At 39.4% G+C, this 20,665-nt stretch overlaps 2 protein-coding genes across 2 annotated transcripts in view; one reads left to right on the forward strand and one right to left on the reverse strand.

The window, feature by feature from the left end:
* Positions 1–18,046, reverse strand: part of LRRC36 (leucine rich repeat containing 36) — a 51,265-nt gene extending 33,219 nt beyond the window's left edge. Inside the window, exons 1-4 of the mRNA XM_035024987.1 lie at positions 17,962–18,046; positions 5,342–5,469; positions 2,618–2,810; positions 1,741–1,837 (exon numbers count right to left, since the gene is read on the reverse strand). Of these exons, the coding sequence (XP_034880878.1) occupies positions 1,741–1,837; positions 2,618–2,810; positions 5,342–5,469; positions 17,962–18,031 (488 nt within the window). The 5' untranslated portion in view covers positions 18,032–18,046. The remainder of the gene's footprint in view (positions 1–1,740; positions 1,838–2,617; positions 2,811–5,341; positions 5,470–17,961) is intronic.
* Positions 18,047–18,140: 94 nt separating this feature from the next.
* Positions 18,141–20,665, forward strand: part of KCTD19 (potassium channel tetramerization domain containing 19) — a 29,889-nt gene continuing 27,364 nt past the window's right edge. The window contains exon 1 of the mRNA XM_035024992.1: positions 18,141–18,189. Coding sequence (XP_034880883.1) covers positions 18,187–18,189 — 3 coding nt within the window. The 5' untranslated portion in view covers positions 18,141–18,186. The remainder of the gene's footprint in view (positions 18,190–20,665) is intronic.

Genomic DNA, 20,665 nt, shown 5'->3' on the forward strand with positions numbered 1-20,665 from the left:
AAAATCTTAAAAAAAATAGAGAACTAAAAAATATGTATAGGGAACTAAAAATGCTGAGGGTTACATTATAAAACATATAAAGAATCAGAGCAGAAATAGACAAAGAGAAAGATTCCAGGCCAACAGAACATTGACTTCATTCATTCATCATTCAACAAATTATTTCTTAGTATCTTATATGTGTCAGACACTATTCGAGGCACTAGGGATACTGCAACAAATAAGACAAGCAAGGTCCTAGTTCTCATGGAGGGGAAAGGCAATAAACAGAAAAAACTCACTCTGGAGAAGAATATTTAATGTTGTGGAGATATGTTCATATCTTATCAAACTAGAAATGGTATGTGTAGGAAGCAAATTACTATAAAATATTATATATGTATTATTTTATTATTAATGTATATTTTGAGATTATATAACATAGAATATTGTATATAAACATACACACATACATATACCTAAGACTAAGCAGATATTTACTACAATTAATGTTTACTTCTGGGTAGTGAAATTATGAGTTGCTTATTTCTTGTGGTTTTTCTATACTTTCCAAATTCTCAATAAGTATGCATTACTTATACCATCAGAAAACAGTACTAACAGACACATGTACATGTGTCTATTGGTAGGTACACAGATGTCTAGAAGAATGTATACCAAACATTACTAACTCTTGGTAACAGAATATGGGGTGATTTTGACTTTTTCACTGCACTTTTCTGTATTATGTAAATTTTACATAATATGTAAAATGACTTCTGTTTTTCAAAAATAATAAAGCTACTTTTTAAAAATAAAGAGCATGAGTTTTGGAGTAGAAGATATGGTATCTTATTTTAATCAGATTTTAGTAACAAGAAGTAGAAAAATCTACCATTCAGATACTTTAGAGCTTCAAGGTCTGTTTACTTTTGATTTTGTAGAAAAACATTTCCTTTACCTTTTAACAAATTAATCTCCCTGGTAATGTAAACCTTCTAATTCAATAGGAAAAGACCATGTACTCATAACTCCAAGAAAGAGTTGGTAAGCATTTATGGGGATGATATCTCATGGTATCCCTATCTATAAGCTTTGAACAGCAGCTATAGAGAATTATCAATAATTATTTCCAGGGCACCTGGGTGGCTCAGTTGGTTAAGCGACTGCCTTCGGCTCAGGTCATGATCCCAGGGTCCTGGGATCGAGTCCCGCATCGGGCTCCCGGCTCAGCGGGGAGCCTGCTTCTCCCTCTGACCCTATCCCCTCTCATGCTGTTTCTCTCTCTCTCTCTCTCTCTCTCAAATAAATAAATAAAAAATTTAAAAAAAAATTATTTCCAGGGGCACCTGGGTGGCTCAGTTGGTTAAGCATCTGACTTAGGCTCAGGTCATGATCCCAGCCCCTCATGTCATCAGGCTCCCTGCTCAGCAGGGAGTCTGCTTCTCCCTCTTTCTCTGCCCTTCCCCCCAGCTTGTTCTCTTCCTCTCACTCAAATAAATAAAATTTTTTTAAAAAAAATAATTATATCCAAAGCAGACCCAAGAGTTCAAGAAAGCAGAAATGTTCCCTCTGAGGGCCAGATTCTCATCCCAGAGAAATTTCAGTATGTTGAAGAGATACTTTTTCCTGATCTGAGGATTCTTACAACTTGTGGAGATTTCTGCTGAAAATGAAGACATTAAGTAGGAATTCACTGCTGTCTATGTCCGAACCAAACTAAAACTTTTTTTTTTTTTTTTTTGTAAAGAATTGTCTTACCTTTTTTCCACCTCTAAAAGAAAATTTTCACTGTTGCCCAACTGACTAAAATGCAGCTTGGCAGCTTTTCTCTCACTTTCTCGCACAGCTCGGTCATCTGGAGGCAAAAACCGTGGTCTGAGCATGTTTCTTTTTTGGAGTAAACAGTAGTGGGTCAGAAAACCATATTCACAGAGTAAAAACTAAAGATCAGTCTCATATTCTTTTGTTAGAGACAGGTCACAAACTAATGCTATTATGTTGTCACTGGAGCAAGTAGTAACTCAGGGAGACTACAGGGATACCATAGCAACAACTGCAGGGGTAGTTACACTACCCCTGCAGGAAAGTAGAGTTTAGGCAGCAAACAATCCAAATGGCCTAGTATTCTGCTGAAAGTTACACTGTTTCTGAAAGAAATTAGTTTCCCCACAATAACTTTCCCAGGGGCAAATCCAAGTTTGTATCAACAAGAAATGTACACTCAACAATAAAATTATAAAGAAATACAGACTAGCTCATTTGAAGGAATATTTATTGTTCCTTGCCGACTAAGCCCCAAAGGTGGTTGTATGCATTTTCTATTGCTAATATAGTTGCAAATTTGGGGCACCTCGAAAAATAAATCTCAACCTGGAAACTCTTTATTGGGGAGGAAGTGGTGGTGAAACCATCAACTGAAGAAAACTAAAGCTGGAAGTAACTGATAAAATCATAGATTGTCATTCAATAAAAAAAGGACTCGTCATACATCCTGCCAACACAAAAGAATTACATAAATATTGACTAATAAACAAATATATCCTGCCAGTGCACACTGTGGGCCAACACCCAAAGATTAGGAGGCAGCTCGTTTAATGTAAATTCTAGGGCAAGGAACAGGGGAGGAGGGTCTCACCCAGTTTCTCCAGAGTTTGTAGCGTGTACACAGCAAAGAGCCTATAATCTGTATCTTTCCTGACAACAGGATTGAGTCTCAAATCTAGTTCTTTGAGGAAGGGTAAAGGCTGTAGGCGGGACACCTCCACTAATGAAGGAATGTTGTTATAATATAAATTCAGGTCTTGGAGTGAGCATAAGTACTGGATGCCCTGCAAGGAAAAGACCACATTATGAAACTGCACATAGGTAAGGACCAGGAACCTCACAGATAAAGGTGGAAATATATCTATTACTTTCATCCTTAAACATGTTACCTGAGTCACCCATGAGAAAGGCAGGGTTGAAACTCTTATTTAGATGCCTGAGAATAAGAACAATGCAGCCGATAGGCACTGGATGTCCTATATATTAAATAATCCAAAGATATCATGCATTTCCTCCTTCCAAAATCTGACATGGAAATATCTGCAGTCTATTCTCTACTTCTGTTGCTCCCCGATTACTCTCCCTTCCAGTGGCTAGGCCACGTCACTTTTGCCCTTCTCTCACCCTTGCCACATCCACTCTGACCCTAGATACACCTCAATTTTCAAGAAGGAGGTAGGCAAAAGAGATAGTTCTGAGGAAGAAGGATATAATTTAAAAAAATTAGGTGTGTGTATGTTTTGTGTTCTTTTATCTCAGTGCCTCACGTTTAGGATAAATTGAGTATATGGGAAAACGAAACAACACTATATCTTAAGTCTTCCCTCTTGGAACAGTCTGGAACCATTCTTGTCCTTGTTTCTCCTTTCAGAATTACCCCACCCCTCTGTTTCTGTGGGATACTGGAGAGGAAAAGCCACAGTATGCCTCCTTTGCTGAAATCTACTATTGAAAATAATTGTTTAATTTTCATGTATTTGTCTAGTTAGCTGCTTTTGTCCAACATTAAATTTCAGGACAATAATTCAAAACATGTACATATATGTACAATCATATCCTTTTCGTAGTAAAAAGGCTTACCATAGAAGGAACTTTGTCATTGAGGGTAATTTCAGTAAAATTATTTTCCACCATGTATTTATAAAATAATGTTTTTTTTATTCTTGTCATTCAAAATGACCATTCTCTTGTTGCAGAAAATTTAGAAAACTCAGAGATTATACACAAAGCATTTCTGAATAGAAAACTCTGTTTACACTTTGATTCATTTCTTTCTGGCTTTTTTCAATTCCATTAACTTCTACATTGTAAAAGGATCAGAAGTTAGGAATAGTTTTCAGTGACTTTGGCCCCACTCTCAGGGCAGTACACCATCAGGACTCTCTTTAAATGTGTCTAATGGCCCAGCTCAAGTAATCTTTTAATGTCTCTCAGTGTAAAAGTCAAGGAAATGACTTCTATCTTCCTCTCACTTTTCCCACTTGGCATGAATTCACGTATTCCCCAAAGTTATACTAGAAATAATCACAAAGCATTTATCCCCTGAGAAAATTAAGTAAAATGATTCAGAACTACTAGAGATGAACATATGCAGATAAATCATAGATGCAAAAAATTGGAGAAAACATTTACTAAGTGCTTCCTATATATGCCAGTGTACACATGCTAATCTTCACAATAGTTTTTTGCCCAATTTACAGAAGTAGAAAGAAAGCGAGTATATAAACAAATTATGGCAATGTTCACTCAATTTTTTACCTTGAAAATTAACAAGCAAACAAAGATACATGTGAAAAGAGGAGACCCAAGCAACTGTAAACTACTGCTTTCTGAAACTGATGGGTCAAATATTAATGGCTGTTACCAAATAGTCTAACGACCTAGTTTAACTTGCAGCTTCTGCTTTTAGAGTCCTAGCTGGAAATCTTGCTTGAACTTCTCTTTCAGGGTCCTTTGTTTTAGACTTGGGTCTGGCTTGTCTTGTTGAACAAGTATTCCCTTAAAAGCACAAAACTGGCAGCATAATCCAGGAGATCATTAACTAATCCTGAATAGCATTTGTGAGTCTTTGACCTTGAGTCTTGCAAAGAAGGGCTTAATCAAGACGGGCACATAAGGGTAAAATGGCAACACGTGGAGGAAATACCATTTGGGGGTCTACCACAAAGAAAACAAAACTTCCACCTCTGTGTGTACACACTTATGTTTGTACAGCTCTTTGTGTATTTGCTAATCCTCACACTGCTCAAGCCTGCTCCTGCCCACTTTCCTGTCTTGCCCTCTGCTCTACCATACCCTGATCTAGGCATTTTTCTTTGTTTTCAAGGCCACCATTTCCTCCTCCTCCTTGAAAAAACCCACAGAAATCATCTAAACCAGTGTTTCTGTACTATGTACCAACATCATCAGAATCCCCGGATATATCCTGAGCCCACTCAGACCGACTAACTCAGAATCTCTCTCAGAGTAGCAACTAAGAATATGTACTTTCACAAGTGCTCCTTGTAATTTTTTACACACATAAAAATTTTGTCCTATCGCCTTAGATCGTTTAATATAATTTTCCCTGAGTACAAAAAAAAATTTCCCCAACATTTTATATCAGAAAATTTCAAACATAGAATAAAGCTGAATGAGTTTTACAGTGAATAATAAAATTTAGTTTGGAAACACTTAAAAGGAAGATCCTATATTCCCCAGGCTGACATTATCTCTCTCTTATTTCTTCCCATTAAAACAACTACTACCACCACCACCACCACCACCACCAAAATAAATTGGGCTGAACTGACTAGTCATAGAATATAGAACTTACCTTCAGGCTTGTGATCAAATTTCTTGATAAATCTAAGGATCGGAGGTTTTTAAAATTTCTGAAGGCATCACCAATGGAATGAATTTTTCCAGCATAAGATCCCTGCAATGAAAGAGACTCCACCAATTCTGAAAAGAGATCACCAGTAGATAGATTATGAACTCTGCTTAAAAACAGAGTCAGTGAAAATAGGTTTCCTCCCATAATCCATTTGTGAAAGGCCCTACATCAAGGTTCATAAGATCAGATTTTCCTTTTAAAAGCAGTGATATCACCTAATACAGTGAAACCAAACCTTGGTTTTATAGCACCCTTGTGTTTCTCTATTCACCCTGAAGGATGTAATAAAAGTCTCCAAAAGTTCTCAAAACGAATTTAAAAAGAAATGTAGCAATCTGGGGCACCTGGGTGGCTCAGTCATTAAGCGTCTGCCTTCGGCTCAGGTCGGGATCCCAGAGTCCCGGGATCGAGCCCCACATCGGGCTCCCTGCTCAGCCAGGACCCTGCTTCTCCCTCTCCCACTCCCCCTGCTTGTGTTTACTCTCTAGCTGTCTTTCTCTGTCAAATAAATAAAATCTTAAAAAAAAAAAAAAAATGTAGCAATCCCACTGCTAGGATTTAGCCCTATGGATTATACTAAAAAAAAATTTGCCAGGATATATAATAAAAACACGTGGCTATCAATTGAAGACAGGTTTTAGGATAGTTTAAAAAAAGAGAAAGAAAAAAAGAAAAAGAAAATGATCACAGGGTCTATCAGCAGAAGAGTAGAACTTGATGTCCTAAATAACAGTAGATGGATACAGGACAAAGTACTAGATCTGTGGCTTTCTACAAGTCACTTACTCTCTCTGTACTTCAGATTCCTTATCTGTAAAATGGGGATAATAACAGTATTTAACTCATAAGATGTTGTAATGATTAAACAAAACTTAGAACAGTACTTATAATTACTATATATGTGTGAATTATTGTTATGCAGTTATTAAAAAGAATGAGGTAGACACTTGTAGATGATCATATGGAAAGATCTCCATGACAGTAACTGAGGGAAAAGTACATTTTTGTGTAACTATGTTTTAAAGTATATACATATATATTTATATAATATACTCATATATATAGAAGAAAGTCAACTAGACTTCTAACAGCACTAAAAAGAGGAGAATGTCAAAATTGTCAATAGGAACTCACTGGCAAGTGTGGTGGGCTACATACAATAGCGATCAAAACTGGAAGGAGGGTGCCTGGGTGGCTCAGTCGTTAAGCGTCTGCCTTCAGCTCAGGTCATGATCCCAGGGTCCTGGGATCGAGTCCCACATCAGGCTCCCTGCTCGGCAAGAAGCCTGCTTCTCCCTCTCCCATTCCCCCTGCTTGTGTTACTGCTCTCGCTATCTCTCTCTCTGTCAAATAATAAATAAAACCTTTAAAAAAAAAAACAAAGACTGGAAGGAGGTTCTGCAAGATCCAATTTGCAGGTGAGTGCCAGGGAACTGCAATGAAATAAGGTTTAAGGTGCTAGAGCAGTCTGGACCCTATAAACTCCAAAAAGTAATAAACTGAAGACAGCTTTCAAGATAAGACCCACATCAGGGAGAAATTACTGGGAGGAGAATCCACACTGAATGGGACAGAAACAGGTTCAAAAAAAAGAGAAGGTCCAGATACAAGTGGGGAGAGAAGCAAAGATGGCAGATACCAGGAAGCCTAAAGCTTTTTTTTTTTTTCCACTTTGTGAACAGAAGAGGGAGCTCCAAAACCCTGAAACTAGAAAAGCTCTTCTGGCCCACCCTAGCATGTAAAAGTATAGGAAAACTTACTGCACTTAAGGAGCCACAGGAAAGGATTACAGTCCAATTTTATATGACGTTAATAAAAGAAAAAAGAGAGTATTACCCCTAAAGAATGAAAGCACTCCGGAAAGATATATCACAAATGAAAATCGTAACTTAATATTTCGAAACAAGCTAAAACATACAAAAACAAAATGTAGCAGTTCTCAAAGTGGTTCCTAGACCCCTGAAGGACCCTGAGACATGTACAGGGGTCCACAAAATCAAAATATTTTTAAAAAATTACTTTCATAATAATATTAAAATACTGGGCGCCTGGGTGGCTCAGTTGGTTAAGCTACTGCCTTTGGCTCAGGTCATGATCCTGGAGTCCTAGGATGGAGTCCTGCATCAGGCTCCTTGCTCAGCAGCAAGTCTGCTTCTCCCTCTGACCCTCTCCCCTCTCATGCTCTCTCTCTCTCTTTCTCTCTCTCAAATAAAAAAATCTTTTTTAAAAGATTTGACAGAGAGAGAGACAGTGAGAGAGGGAACACAAGCAAGCGGAGTGGGAGAGGGAGAAGCAGGTTTCCCACAGAGCAGGGAGCCCAGTGTGGGGCTCGATCGCAGGACCCTGGGATCACGACCTGAGCCGAAGACAGATGCTTAACGACTGAGCCACCAGGGCGCCCAATAAATAAAATCTTTAAAAAAATATTAGCTTTTCCACTGTTGCAGTTATGGTGTAAAAGCAAAACTCCTGGGGCCTTAGGATGACTCAAGGAACACTCACAGTCATAGTGTTCTTTTTTTAAAGATTTTATTCATTTAACAGAGAGACACAGTGAGAGAGGGAACACAAGCAGGGGCAGAGGGAGAAGCAGGATCCCCGCTGAGCAGAGAGCCCAATGTGGGGTTCGATCCCAGGGCCCTGAGATCACGACCTGAGCCAAAGGCAGACAGACGCTTAACGACTGAGCTACCCAGGCGCCCAGTCATAGTATTCTTTACCATCACATACCTGCAATTTTTAAAAATAGCCAGTTTCACTTAAGAATGTCCTTTAAAAAGCAGTAAAAATGGTTAATTTTATTAATTCTGAACTTTGAACACGTTTGTTTTATTTGTGTGACTAAATGAGAAATATTTATGAAGTACTTCTGCATAATAAAGTATGGTGGATGCCCTGAGGGAAAACATCTGTGTAAAATTTTTTTGAAGATTTATTTATTTTAGAGAGAGAAAATGCATGCAGAGGGGAGGGGCAGAGGGAGAGAGAGAGAGAGAAAGAGACAAAGAATCTCAAGCTGCTATTGAGCACGGAGTTGAGCACAGAGCCAATGGGGCTCTATCTCACAACCTGAGATCATGACCTGAGCTGAAGGCACACGCTTAACTGACTGAGCCACCGAGGCGCCCCGAGATTGATGACATTAACAAATGAAAATTTTATTTTATATGTTATACAGAATGACATTTGTCAGCATTTGAAAGACATACATAACTCAGTGAATTAGTATCTCTCAAATGACGGATGCACAAAATCATGCATGGGTAAAAGATCCATTTAAATGCAAGATGTACCAATGGATTTCAAATGCAACAGAGTACAAAAAGTACGCTGATATAGTTTCAGATTCCACACACAACTCAATTTTTAAGAAACTACCATTTGTCCAGTTTTCATGTCATATCAAAGAAGAATATCCACAATTCTCTGCAAGGCTATTAAAATACTTCCCTCTTTTTGAACCTCTTATCTGTGTGAGGCATCATTTTTATTTTTATTTTTAAAGATTTTATTTATTTGAGAGAGAGAGAATGAGAGAGAGAGAGAACACATGACAGGGGGAAGGGTCAGAGGGAGAAGCAGACTCCCCGCTGAGCTGGAAGCCCAATGCGGGACTCTGTCCCTGGACTCCAGGATCATGACCTGAGCCAAAGGCAGTAGCTTAACCAACTGAGCCACCCAGGCGCCCCGTTTTTAAAAGATATATTTCAACCAGGGGTGCTTGGGTGGCTCAGTTGGGTAAGCGTCTGCCTTCGGCTCAGGTCGTGATCCCAGGGTCCTGAGATCGAGCCCTGCATCGGGGTCCCTGATCAGTGGAGAACCAGCTTGTTCCTCTCCCTCTGCTGCTCCCCACTCATCGGGTTCTCTCTCTGACAAATAAAGAAGTAAAATCTTTAATCTATATACTAATATATAATATATATAAAAAATATATATTTTTCAACCATTTCTTGAGATTTAATACAGAAGCAGATATGAGACTCTAGAAGTCTCCAGTTAAGACATTAAAGATATTTTTAGGGGCGCCTGGGTGGCTCAGTCTGTTAAGCGTCTGCCTTCGGCTCGGGTCATGATCCCCGGGTCCTGGGATTGAGCCCCGCATCGGGCTTCCTGCTCTGCGGGAGGCCTGCTTCTCCCTCTCCCACTCTCCCTGCTTGTGTTCCCTCTCTCGCTGTGTCTCTCTCTGTCAAATAAATAAATAAAAATATTTTTTAAAAAAAGATATTTTTAAGAATATAAGACAATGTCACTCCTATATTTCTTAAATATTCTGAAACCAAAAAGTTTGAAAATTGCTGAAAAATGTAAATTAGAATTAGAAAAATTCAGAAAAATTATCAGAAAGAAAAGGAAGATTTGAAAATAAAGACAGAACTCAAATTTAAAAAAAGGTCATTTCAAAAATGAAGATCAGGGGCACCCATGTAGCTCTAGGGGCGCCTGGGACAGCTTGGCAGTGTCTTATAAAACTAGACACAGCTTACCAGATGATCTAGCAATCATGTGCCTTGATACTTGCCCAAGTGAGTTGAAAGTTTATGTCAACACAGAAACCTCTGTATTTATAGCACCTATACCTGTACATAGAGGCTTATATGAATGTTTATAGCAGTTTTACTTATAACCGCCAAAACTTAGAGGCAACCAAGATGCTCTTCAATAAGTAAATGGATGGATAAACTATGGTACCTCCACACAGTGGAATATTATTCGGCAATAAAAAGAAATGAGCTATGGGCGCCTGGGTGGCTCAGTCGGTTAAGCGGCTGCCTTCGGCTCAGGTCATGATCCCAGGGTCCTGGGATCGAGTCCTGCATCGGGCTCCCTGCTCTGCGGGGAGCCTGCTTCTCCCTCTCCCTCTGCCTACTTGTGTTCTCTATCTCTCTGTCAAACAAATAAATAAAATCTTTAAAAAAAAAAAAAAGAAATGAGCTATCAATTGAGCTATGGGAAGACATGGAGGAACCTTAAATACATATGGCTAAGTGAAATAAGCCAGTCTGAAAAGGTTATACTTATATGGTTCCAACTATAAGACATTGTGAAAAAGGCAACAGTAAACAGATCACTGATGTACAGCATGGCCACTATTTAATAATACTGTATTGCATATTTGAAAGTTACTAAGTAGATCTTAAATGTTCTCATCACAAGAAAATACATTTCTTTGTAACTATGTAATGTGACAAATGTTAACTAGATTTATTGTATGTATACATGCCATGATGTATAAAAATATCAAATCATTATGTTGTATATCTGAAACGAATATAATGTTGTATGTCATTTATATTTCAATTAAAAGATTTTTTAAAAAGGTTAGTGGATGGGGGTACCTGGGTGGCTCAGTCGGTTATACATCCACCTCTTGATTTTGGCTCAGGTCGAGATCTCAGGGTCCTGTGATTCAGCCTTGCAGCCCTGTGTTGGACTCTGCTCAGCCAGGAGCCTGCTGGTGGGCGGGGGGGGGGGGGGGATTCTCTCCTTCCTCTCCCTCCGCCCCTCCCCCCTTGCCCCCTTGCATGCGTTCATGCTCTCTTTCTCAAATAAATAAATCTTAAAAAAAAAAAAGTTACTGGTTGCCAGAGATTACATATTAAATGATTACAACTGTATGACATTCTGTAGAAAGTAGTAGTAAAAAGATGAGTAGTTGTTAGGGGTTAAGTAGAAAGGGAAGGATGAACAGATGGAGCACAGAGGATATTTAGGGCAGTGAAACTATTCTGCTTGATACTGTAATGGTATACACATGACACTATACATTTGTCAAAATCCACAGAATCAAACAACACAAAGAGTGAATCTTAATGTAAACAACAGACTTCAGTTAATAATAATATATTGGTATCGGTTCATCAATCATAACAAATGCACCACACAAATGCAAGATATTAATAATAGGGGAGATATGGGGAAAGTATGAGGGGGGAAGAGGGAGCTTTTATAGAACTCTCTGTACTCTCTGCTCAGCTTTCTATAAACCTAAAAATGTTTTAAAAAATAAATTCTATTAAAAAAAAAAAGAAATGAAGTACCCATACATGATAAAATATGGATGAACCTTAAAAATACCATGCTAAGTGAAAGGAGCCAGATATAAAAGGCCATATATTGTATGATTCTATTTATATGGAATATCCAGAGCAGGCAAATCCATAGAGACAGAAAGCAAATTAGTGGTTGCCAGGGGCTCGGGAAAGCTGGAAATGAAAAGTGACTGCCTAATGGGTACAGGGTTTCCTTTGGGGCTGATAAAAATGTTCTGGAACTACTAATGGTAATGGTTGCGCAATGAACTAAGTGGCACTAGATTATATACATTAAATTTTATAGTATGTGAATTATATCTCAAAAAATTTTTTTCCTGACTTTGAGGGCAGCATATTGGTAGTCCTATTGTATGCAATGGTCTGGTACCCTAAGAATGTGTTACCATGGGACAAAAGCTACGGTCAATTATAATTTCTATCAGTGCCCTGAAGCATTTCTCATGCCTTTCCCCGCTGTTTTGAAGGGCAGACATTTTAATATTTTTAAAGGAACTGGAATTATCATTCAAATGATAAACTGCCACAGTGACAGATACTCTTTTATGATTCATATGAAGTGCAAGGTCTTAAGAGATTATGCAGTCTCAGTGTTTATAAAGACAGTGAAGACAAACAGATCAGAGATCTAATCAAACATTGCACATCAAAGATGTCAAGAACAACAGAATAGGGGCGCCTGGGTGGCTCAGTTGGTTAAGCGTCTGCCTTCGGCTCAGGTCATGATCCGAGGGTCCTGGGATCGAGTCCCATATCGGGCTCCCCGCTCAGCGGGGAGGCTTCTTCTCCCTCTCCTCCCTGCTTGTGCTCTCTCTCGCTATCTCAGTCTCTCTCTCTCAAATAAATAAGTAAAATCTTCAAAAAAAAAAAACACAAAAAACAGAATAATCTTCCTATTTTAATATATAAGCTACATAACCCTAATGGGTCAAAACACGTTTTGCTCATGAAAATAACAAATCAAGTAAATAATCTCTGTATGGAAAACCATTTATAGCTCACTTGGAAACTGAATTCATAATCTTTAATAAAGCTTATTTATAGGGATGATGAAAGAGTTTCAAATAAGTAAAACTGAAAAAAAGCCTCAAGAGTCAGCCTGAAAGATTTCCCACTAGCCAAAGTAGGGACAAGTTCAACAGCAATTATGATAATAACTATAGTAGATTAGAACACACCAAAAACACTTAAATCCATGAATTTATAATGACACTAAGAAAACAAAACAACTCTCTTATTGGTTACCTTTAGAGGATGCTAAGAAAATCCCAGGACCCCGGGATCATGACCTGAGCCGAAGGCAGACGCTTAACGACTGAGCCACCCAGGCGCCCGATAGGAAATGTCTTTTTATATACGACTTACAACTAATAAAAATGAAAGATAGAAAATTATCATTTTGCAATCCCTAATGAATTAGTGGACTTTACATAGTCATGTTTAATAGCTGATGTCACAAAAAGAACACCAGATAATTATACACTTCATGACAGTATACTCTCACCTATGAAGTAGTCTTGCACAAAAACAAACAAACCTGAATCAAATCAAGCTTCACTTAAGTAGCAATTCATAGGAACAAGAACTGGGGAAAATGTTAAACATCTTAGGAATTTAATGAGCAAAATCCAGATTGTAAGAAACTATTCAGGACAAATGGCCTAGTTTCTTTAAGAACAATAGAAAATGCAAGGAAAAAAAGAAGGGGAAACCTATGGCTCAAACAATATTTAAGACAAGTATCAACTGTATAATGCTAAGTGAAGTAAGTCAACAAAAGACAAATACCTATGATTTCACTCATATGTGAAATTTAAGAAACAAAACAAATGAGCAGAGAAAAAACAAAAAAACACAGACAAGCCAAGAAACACTCTTTAACTATTGAGAACTGATGGTTGCCAGAGGGATGAAACAGGTGATGGGGATTAAGGAGTGCAATTGCCGTGATGAGCACGGGTGAGGCATGAAATTGTTGAATCCCCATATTGTACACCTGAAATGAATGTAACACTGTATGTTAACTATACTGGAATTAAAATTTTTTTTAAAAGACAAATATCAACCAATTACAGTAGGCCTTACATAGATCCTGAATCAGAAAAATTTTATAGGACAGTTGGTGAAATGAGAAAACTGGGTGCATATTTGATGATATCAAGAAATTACTATTAAATATTTTTAGGTTGAGTCCCGGGATCGAGTCCCGCATTGGGCCCCCTGCTCGGCAGGGAGTCTGCTTCTCCCTCTGACCCTCCTCCCTCTCATGCTCTCGGTCTCTCATTCTCTCTGTCTCAAATAAATAAATAAAATCTTTAAAATAAATAAATAAATAAATAAACAAATATTTTTAGGTTTATAAGTGATTATTATTTTTAAAAGAGTTCTCTTTTGAAGATATATACATTAAAATATATATGGGTTAAATCATATGACAGGGATTTGCTTCAAAATAAACAGTGCAGGGGGTTAGGCGTGGGTAGAAGTTAGGTGAGGTATGACAATACCAGCTGAGGTAGGGTGATGGGAGTTCATTATTCTGTTGTCTCTACTCTTGTATATATTTATATACTGCCATTAATAAAAAAAATTATAAAATAAGTGATATATGTAGAGAATATTTCTGGAAAGTTATCCAAGATATTGGTAATAGTGATTGTCTTTAGGAGAACTGGGTCAGGGCCAGGGAAGGGGGTGGTCAAGACTCACTTTTCACTGTACAATAATTATATTACCCATATAATAAATAACTGAATTATTTTTAAAAGCCAAAGAAGTACATAATTATATATTTTCTCTCCTTACCAAATAATTATCATCAGCATACAAATATGTTCTAGTATATTGTGTCTTTAAAAAACTTGTTCTTGGGGTGCCTGGGTGGCTCAGTCAGTTAAGTGTCTGCCTTTGGCTCAGGTCATGCTCAATGGAGAGCCTGCTTCTCCCTCTCCCTCTAATCCTCCCCCTGCTTGTGCTGTCAAATAAATAAATTAAATAAAAATAAATAAATAAATAAAATCTTAAACCCACTAAAAACTTGTTCTTGATCCCACATTATATCCCCCAACTAATATTCCACTTCTGTGTTCTCTTTTATGGCCACATTTCTCAGGAAAGGTCTTACCTTCACTAGTTCTTCTCCCTCACATATTATTCCCTTTTCATCCCAACCCAGCCTGGCTTCCCTCCATTCTCTCGAAATTCCCCTAGTTAAAGTGACCAATGAGTTCCATGTTGCCAAATCTAACAGACATTTCTCTGCTTGCTTAGCCTGTCAATAGCATTTGGCACAGGGGTGCCTGGGTGGCTCAGTTGGTTAAGCGACTGCCTTCGGCTCAGGTCATGATCCTGGAGTCCCAGGATGGAGCCCCGCATCGGGCTCCCTGCTCAGCGGGGAGTCTGCTTCTCCCTCGGACCCTCCCCCCTCTCATGTGCTCGCTCTCTCTCATTCTCTCTCAAATAAAAAAAAAAAATAGCATTTGGCACAGCTGACCATTACTTCCTTCATACACTACCCTTTCTTAAATTCCAAGACACCAGGTTCTTCCTTCTCTATTCAACATCTAAAGATTGAAATATCCCAAGATGAGTCTTAAACCTTCTTCTATTCTCCATCCACATTCTCTAGTTAGGTGAGTTCACCCATTCTTATCACTTTAAGTATTACTGATTTGCTAGTGTCTCCCAAAATTCACAACTCTAACCCTGACCTCTCTCCTCTGAGATCCAGACTTGTATATCCAATTGCCTACTAAAAATTTCACATTTGAATGTCTAGTAGGTATTTTAAACTTAACATGTTCAAAACAGCACTCTTGATTCGCCTTCCCCAAGCCAATATTTCCCACATAGTCTTTGTGCTCTCTCTAAATAAATAGCACCATCGTCCACCCAGCAATAACCTAAACCAAGTTTATCTTTGAATCTTTCCTTTCCCCAACTCCCATATTCAATTTTTTTGGTAAGTCTTGTCCTATCTACCCACAAAATACACCTTGACTCTGTCCACTTCTTTTTATCTCCACTGTCATCCTCCTAGTCCAAGCCATTCATTATCTCTTATCTGGACTACTGTAACAGGCTTCTAATGGGTGAGAGTCATATTTTAAAAATAAGTATTAGATCAGGACACATCCCTGCTTAAAATGCTTTGATGAAAACTGACAAGCTGATTCTAAAAGAGAATGAAGGGCTAAGAATAGCCTAGACAACTTTGAAGGAAAAAGAGGAAAGTGAAGGAGGGCACTGACTTTACCAGTTATCAAAACCTGTTAAGCCACAGTAGTTACAAAAGTGTGACACTGGTGTAGGAATAGACAAACAGAACAGTGGAACAGAACAGAGAGCCTACACATTTACAAAGGAACTTGGAATATAGCAGAGATACTATAAATAGGTTCTGAGGAAACTGGAGATCAGTATAAAAAAAATACAATTATACCAAATCACACATTGTATATAAAAATAAATTCCAGGTAGATTAGACTTAAGGTGAAGAGCAAAGCAGCAAAATTTTTAGGAAAAAAATGTTATTCAGCAGTGTAGGGAAAAACTTCAAAAATAAGACTAAAAAATCACAAATCATAAGGAAAAATAAACTTGACTCCCTTAAGATGAAAATTTTCTGCATGACAAAGGATAATTTAAACATTTATGGGAATTTTTTAGTATAGGGAAATATAACAAAAAAACAAACATACAAAACAGTGTATAACTGCACCACAAGATCATCTCTTTGGACATTAAAAAGAAAATAACACTTATTACATAGCCAGAAAATTCCAACAGTACAGAAAAGTACAGAATAAAAGCCTTTCTCCCCAAAGATGACCACTGTGATTTTTTACTTAATTTAATAATGCATATAACAGCACATTAAAGTATGTTTTATTGATAAGTCAAAAAAAAAAAGCAAATTGCCAAATGATATGCTCTTATACATTAAAAAAAATACCTATGTGTAGATGTATGGAAAAGGTATGGAAAGAGGGAGAGGGAAGAATATTCATTTACTTTAGTTTTGCATTGTTTGAATTGTCAGAATGAGCACAATTTTGTTATTCAGACAACTGTAATAAAACAAGGAAACAAAAACAAGCAAAAAAAATCTGCCATGTGCCATTATAGCTGGAGAATGTAAGGAGTATATGCCCCACCCCCAACCAAATAAAACTAAATCAACATTTTTTTAAAGGCAAAAAAAGTACAAAAGTGTGTCAAACCAATAAAGCTTTTCTTAGCTAACTTGTAAAACAGGAGAGCTCAAAGTAGTTTGAAAAAGAAAAAACAAACCTGAAATACCTGCAGTCTATTCATATACACACCACACCACTACCTTTGGTTGGGGGTGGAGAGATTTCCAGAGGAAGGAAAGATTAATAACCTCTTCATTCATGTAATGTTTGTTACTAGCATGCACTAGTTTTTATAAATTTTAAATAATAATTTTTAAACAAAATAAAACCAATTATTTCATATCCCACAAATAAATAGTACTAGAGGAAGCAAGAAAGGCAACTTTTTGTAAAGGTTAGAGCACAGGCTCTGAACTCAAGAGTCCTGGGTTAATAAACCCTGGCTGTGTCACTTTGGGCAGGAGACTAAACTTTAACCCATCTGTAAAATGGGCACAATAACAGCATCTGCTTTACAGGCCTGTTATGGGGATTAAATATTGCGGGGTGGGGGGTAAGCATTTAACACAGGGCCTGGCATTAAGGATAGAGTAAATTTAATAAGGGTAAAAGCTGAGTTAGGAATGCTGATAAAACTTTCCCAACTTGTCTACTCCTTAGAAACTCAGAAAACAAGCTCTGTCAATCAGAGCCCAGGTCAAAGTTGGGGTCAGCAGTGGCTCAGCCAGTTCTCTCCAGCGCCTTGAGAGACCAGCTCGCGGCTTGCTACTGCTTTCACAACTGAGGCCCCTTTCTGAGGGTCTCTTAAAAGGAAGCCACACATCCGGACGGATCAAAGAAATGGCCAAGTTCTTGAGGCGGAGACTAAACGAAGAGAGGGACTGATAAGGGAACATCCTTTCCCATTTTACCCCAAACAGGAAAAACCCTCCTGGGTCTGAAATTTCAGAAAATGCCAAAGCGAACGCCCTTCGTGCCTTCCGCAAGAGCACCGCCACCTCAAAGGCGCTTCTCAGCACGTCCCTTCTCCCGCCAATGCCCCTCTTGGGGCTCCGTTTCCTTCCACCAGCTCAGACTCTGTCCAGTTCTGTTTCCGGCCGCAGTGTCCCGTTAATCCACTTTCTCCTCCACTTCAGACTCCGTTCGTCTCCCTCCATTCCTCGCCCTCCTCCCCAGACTCTCGGGCTACCTCACGTCGTTCACCTTCACCTCAGTGTGACTCTTCTGCCTCAGTAACCCCTTCTCCATCTCAGGGACCGCTCCTCCGCCGCCATTCCGCCGCGTCTACCTCAGGTTCCCCCACCTCTACCTCAGTTTTCTCCCCTCAGCCTCAGACCCCACGCTCCCGGCCCAGGTCCTCCCGGCCTGGCCCTACCGGGCTGCTCCAGAGTCAGCGCCCCCAGGCGGCGGACGCCTTCCTCGTCCAGATCCCACTGCTCCGCCATCCCCGCCCGCCCCTCACCTGTCTCGGTCCACGAGACAGGCTGGCGCACGCCAGGCCCCGCCCCCGCCGCAGGCCCCGCCCCACCGCGCGTGCCGCCCATCTCCCCAGGCCGTTAGTGCTGTGATCACGCGCGCACCCGCCTCAGGCGTCCGGACTATGGTATGGATCCCGCCCTGGCGGGGGCGCCAAAAACACCAAAGCGGCGATTGGGGAGGTGATGTGGCCAAGGATTAGGGCTATGGGGTTAGGGACCTGGCTCTGGGACATGGGGTGGGACATGGTCCCAGCTTTGAAGGGTTTGGGGACTGGCTCTGAGGGATTGGAAGAATGCGCCTGTTTTGAGGGATGAATTGTTCTAGGTCTGAGGTTTTGGGGGGCTTCTGAGAGGTGGAGTTGTGCCTCTTGACAAGGTGAAGCTCTTCTTGTCTCAGCATTTGGAGCTGTTGACTCTGAGACCAGGCAGTGGCCGGCGGGTAAATGGGGTGGGGGAGGTGTCCAGATCCAAATGAGAAGGGGTAGGGAATGGGGATGGGGGCGGGGGCGGCTCTCTCAGGCATGATAGGGAGGGAGCCCCAGATCTGAATCGTTGGTGAACTTGGCTCTGAGGAGTTGAAGTCCTGTCTTTAGATCGTGAGGTGGTTATAGCTCTAGAAGTCTATTTGGAAGGTGCTCCTTTGGGAGGGAGGATCAGTGCGGAAAAGAGAGATACTCTTTGGAATGGGCTGGAGATTATGCGAGGGCTACCCCATTTCCTGTAGGCAGTCTGGCAAGAAGCATTTTGCCCTTCAAGTACTACAGATCCCCAAGCTTGCCTTTGACCGAGGGCTCTCCCCAGGCTGGGATAGTTCTAACAAACCCTGTGCAGTCTTTGGAAAGAAAACTCTAGAAAGAACAGCCACATCCTTAACCCCTACCCTCACTCCAGCAGGCATCTCTTGAGAGCCCACCTGTGGATGGGACATGTATGTGTAAGAAGGAGGCAAACTCTTGAGCAAAGACGCTTGTCAAAGCCTATCCTTAATAAGAAAAGAGGACTGAGAACAGAACTGTAGCTCACCGTCCAGGAGTGGGTCTTCTTTGGCAGCCAAAATCTGCATAGTAGGAGCACTTACACTGAGCTATCAACCAGCTAGTCACCTTCAAGAAGAACTGAAAGCAAAATCAAGAGTTCTTGCTTATTTATGCTTCCTGGTCTGGGTGGGGCCCTTATTTACCATCAGTTTGTCATGCTCAGCTGTAGCCATTTTTAAAAGGGCCGGGACTCAAAAGTGTAGATTAGTTGGTTAGATTGGCTTTTCTTACTCAGCTTCTGTGAATCATGACACCATTTAAAAATTTGTAATCTTTCTCATGGTGTCTTTAACTCTTCTAGCCTCAAATGTGGCATATATAATTGCTCTTCTGAATTATTTAGACCAGTTATTATAAGAGAAAGGAACTCCACCCACTTCTTTGTTGCATGCCATTTATTTTCCTTCCTCAGCTATCAAAATAGAAGATGCAGGTTTTGTTGGAGAAGTGAGCCTTTCCTCTCTTGAGCAACCAACTCTTATTTAACACTCTTCCCCCCCCACCAACATTTTAATGCAAATTTGGAGGATTCAGAAAGGCTGAACGAACTATATACCCACTGCCTGGATTCTACAGTGAACATCTTGCTATATTTGTTTTTATCATATGTCCATCTGTCCATCCCTTTACCAATCCATATTGGTTTTTTGATGCATTTCAAAATGTTATAAATATCAGTACATTGCACCCCAATTGCTTCACCATGCATAATTTTTATTTAGAATTCTTTTATGTTCTTTTTAAGGTAGAATTTTATATACTATTTACCACCTTTTAAATTTTGTTTACAAGAGTAGTCCTCCTTGTTTATTTTAAAATCTGATACAGATGGTTTGTATGTTCATATGTTCTACTTTTCTATAGTGTTGATAAGCTAGGTTATCTTGAAGCAAAATAGTTCATTTATATGAATAGATAACCTTGAACTTTTCACAATGAGCTGAGGAAGGTTAATGATCTTTGCTGCCTTTGTATATACAAAAAGGAAACCACAACATTCAGCTATTCTGCTATGGTCTCAATAATGTAGTGTCTCTGCAGGTACGATCCCAAGAGAGCTCTGCATGCACTCAGAGGGGTAGGGAGCGCCTCCTCACAACTCTCTCTCTCCTTTTTTTTTTAAATTAAAGATTTTATTTATTTATTTGTTTGTTTGTTTATTTATTTATTTATTTATTTAAGAGAGAGAAAGAGCAGGGGAAGGGGCAGAGGGGGAGGGAGAGGAAAAAGGAAAGAATCCCAAGCGGACTCCATGCTGAGTGCAGAGCCCAACGCAGGACCTCCTAACTCTCTGTCTTAAATGTTTTTTTTTTTATTTTTTAAAATGGCTTTATTAAAAATTCCCATACTACAATTTACATTTAAAGTTTACAGTTCAGTGGTTTTTAGTATATTCACAGAGTGTGCAACTAGTACCACAATTTTACAACATTTTCATTATTTGAAAAAGAAAAGAAATTCCATACCTGTTACTAGTCACTGTGCATTTCCCCCACAACCTCTCTAGCCCTAAGCCACCACTAATCAACTCTATAAATTTGCCTATTCTGCACATTACACATAG

This window comes from Mirounga leonina, unplaced genomic scaffold, assembly GCF_011800145.1.
Source record: "Mirounga leonina isolate KUSES-001 unplaced genomic scaffold, KU_Mleo_1.0 Mir_180, whole genome shotgun sequence".
Taxonomy (NCBI): Eukaryota; Metazoa; Chordata; class Mammalia; order Carnivora; family Phocidae; genus Mirounga; species Mirounga leonina.